Raw genomic sequence first — 3,052 nt, forward strand, 5'->3', positions numbered from 1 at the left:
ATGAAGACCTTAGTGGTGCTATCGGCTTTAGTGTGTATAGCCATAGCTGCACCAGCACTCCAGGAGGATGGGTTCCAAACTCTGGATACTCCCGAAAACATCCCTCTCAACTTCGATTCTGAAATCACTGATCCTGGGGTCTCAGCGAGGAGTCATTTTGGTCAGAAGAGGCCCATCATAGTCAAGAAGAAAAGCGGATACCACCTGTACCGCGACTCCACTGAAGAACGAGCTAATGCTGAACCTCACGAGAGATGCTCACAACACCTTCGTGTCAAAGTATGTGACGAGAACGTTGCTAAATCAGCTGACTTAAGGAGATCAACCAAGATTGAAGACATTGACGCACATAAGGATAATGTCGAGGAGAGCATCAAGATTGCAAAGGAGGCCGTTGAAAGCTTACAGCATGACTTGAGAAATATCGAGCATAGCCCCAGCGCCAAGAACGCTCAGTGGAAACACAAAGTGTCTCCCAAGAACGTGCACGAAAATGCTGCAGGCATAAAACACTCGTCGCGTCATATGCAAACCAACTTCGGTAACCTGGAGTCAATGAGCCTGCGAGCTACCACTTTGGGGGACATGAACAAGGGCAAATTGGAAGAAGAGAGGCTATCTCAATGGAAGGAAGCCATGGAGAACATACAAAGGAATGTTGATATAGCAAGAAACATCGAAGATAGTTTCAGATCCGACTCCAACTTCCCACCAGTCGACACATCTCATCTGATGAGGAGCAATAACCAAGAACATAGCTCTCATTTCCACAAAGATACCACAAAAAGCCTTACATCTAGCAGAGCATCTGATAACATGAACCAAAAGACGATGGAAACGAAATCAGACCATATCGCACATGATATGAAAACAGCTGCTTCAGAAGTAACACCTATGAAACATGACCAATTCCACCAAGCCACTCACAATACTCAAGCAAGTAAAGGCAAGTTGGCCGAAATTTCCTTGAATATTGAAAGCCAACCTCTCAGCCTGCAACACAGTGGCCACGTTGAGTTGACCAAAGGAAAAAGTGTTGAATTGGGTACTTCATTAAGAACATCTCAACCTGGACTTAGAATGGAACAGCCTCATGCAACATCGATGTCATTGAAAACGGAAATTGCTGGCAGTGGTCATAAGATTAATGATAAGGAATCAACTTTACGGACATCAGAATGGGATACCAAATCCACCGATGAACTCATGAAACAAGAAAAGAGTGCTTGGACTGAGACTGAAAATAAAGAACCAATGATGAAGTCCGCAGAACACAAGAAAATAGCTTTGAACGCTAATTTGAACGTGGCTATTCCGAAATCCGTTGAGCAGAACAAACATTTTGACAATGATGCTGAATTTATCCAGAAGTCTGGATTGACTGTCCAAAGCAATATGAAATTAGCAGACAATGCTGAGTTGAGTAGTGACATCAGTCTAAAGGGTTTGGCTGATCTGAAAAATGAAAAGACTACCTTGGGAAAATCGGCGGACCTGTGGGATGACAATGACAAGCTGAGACACGCTCACCATGAACTTGCGCATGCTCACGCCCACGCCCATGCTCATGCCGCGGCCCATGCTCTTGCTCACGGTCATGGACTCCATAACATACATTCAACTGGACCATTGATTGTCAGTCACCCACATCACGGTGGTCTATTACATCACGGAGGTCATCACGGTGGTCTACATCATGGAAAGTCAGCGGAGGACTCTATTCATAGCGATATGAAATCATCAGACAATGCTGCGTTTGCCAGTGATATCAATATAAATGGTCCAGTTGCTTTAAACGATGATATGTCGCAGTTAGGAAAATCTACGGACTTGGTGGATGACTTGCACATGGATCAGTTGAGAAGCGCTCACGAACTTGGCCATGATCAAGCACACGCTCACGCTCACGCTCATGCCTCTGCTCACGCTCATGCTGTTGGGCATACGCATGGTCCTGGGCCCCACCACGTGCACAAACCTGCACCATTGGAACTTTCATTCAACAAACCTTTGATAATTGGCGGTCACAAACATCACGGTGGTGCCTTACATAACGGAAAATCAGCGGAGGAAGATAGTCTCATGAACCCAAGCATACAAACGAATATCAGAGAGTTTGCGGAGAAGTCTGCCATGGATAACAAGTTATTCCAGTGGAAGCATCATGATACAGCAAGGTCGTATGGAGCTGGTCTAGGTTATGGCAGTGGATTAAGCCTTTCTGCTGGTGGTGGTGGATCTGCCGTTGGTGTGTTCCCTAATGCCAAGATTGGAGGCTGTGGCATCCCATTGTTGCTGAGCTGCTCCCCTTCAGTTGCATCAGGCAGCTTGATCAAGTCACATGGCTATGCTGCTCCAGCATATAGAGCTGAAGAAGACTTGAAATTCAAGCACAAGCGTGACATCATCAAGACTAAGGAGGAACCAAGCAAATTCAAGCATTCAACTAAAACTCTCCAGACCCCACCAAAAACTAGCGAGAAGAAACTGTAAATAATGACGAAAACTCGTACTACTCTGTATAACTTGCAATTAACGAATAATGGACTTATTTATTTATTTTTTGTACTTTTATGAAATACATCACAAATAAAGCAATTTCTAAAATAAGTTTAGTGTTTTTATAATAATTTTGTTCCTATCAAACCTACCTACCTAATTCAAACGCATTAAAAATTATTAGTAAACATAAATAATATTTATCATTTTGTATCTTTACAATATTATCATTTCAATACGTAGTTCCTTATGCTGGTGAAGATCGCATTATAATCCATTCAGTACTTTGCAAAAATTTGATTTCTATAAATAAAGGTACGCGTTCACATGGGCAATATGGGCATAGAGCTGAGTCGCTATAAGTGCGTTTATTCGCTTCCGTAAAATAACTACGATGCTATCACCTACACCAGTCGTAAAACTATATTATGCACTAAATTGCATATTACCTATGTTACAACTACTTAGGATACCTACTTAGACTTGAATCAGCTTCATGTGCTAGTTTCCGAATTGAATTTAATAGATGGTTAAATCATGATTTAATTAAAAA

At 42.5% G+C, this 3,052-nt stretch overlaps 1 protein-coding gene across 1 annotated transcript; it reads left to right on the plus strand.

Moving 5' to 3' along the window:
* On the plus strand, positions 1–2,542 carry LOC114360331 (uncharacterized). Its single transcript, XM_028315015.1, has one exon. It carries the CDS (start codon positions 1–3, stop codon positions 2,491–2,493), a length of 2,493 nt encoding a protein of 830 aa, XP_028170816.1. The 3' UTR covers positions 2,494–2,542.
* Positions 2,543–3,052: the final 510 nt, after the last annotated feature.

The sequence above is a fragment of the Ostrinia furnacalis genome, unplaced genomic scaffold, assembly GCF_004193835.3.
Source record: "Ostrinia furnacalis isolate ACB-3 unplaced genomic scaffold, ASM419383v2 OfSCF4936, whole genome shotgun sequence".
In the NCBI taxonomy this organism is placed as follows: Eukaryota; Metazoa; Arthropoda; class Insecta; order Lepidoptera; family Crambidae; genus Ostrinia; species Ostrinia furnacalis.

What these genes read in the sequence shown, in the direction of transcription:
- LOC114360331 (XM_028315015.1), top strand. Translation starts at nt 1, where the DNA reads ATGAAGACCTTAGTGGTGCTATCGGCTTTAGTGTGTATAGCCATAGCT.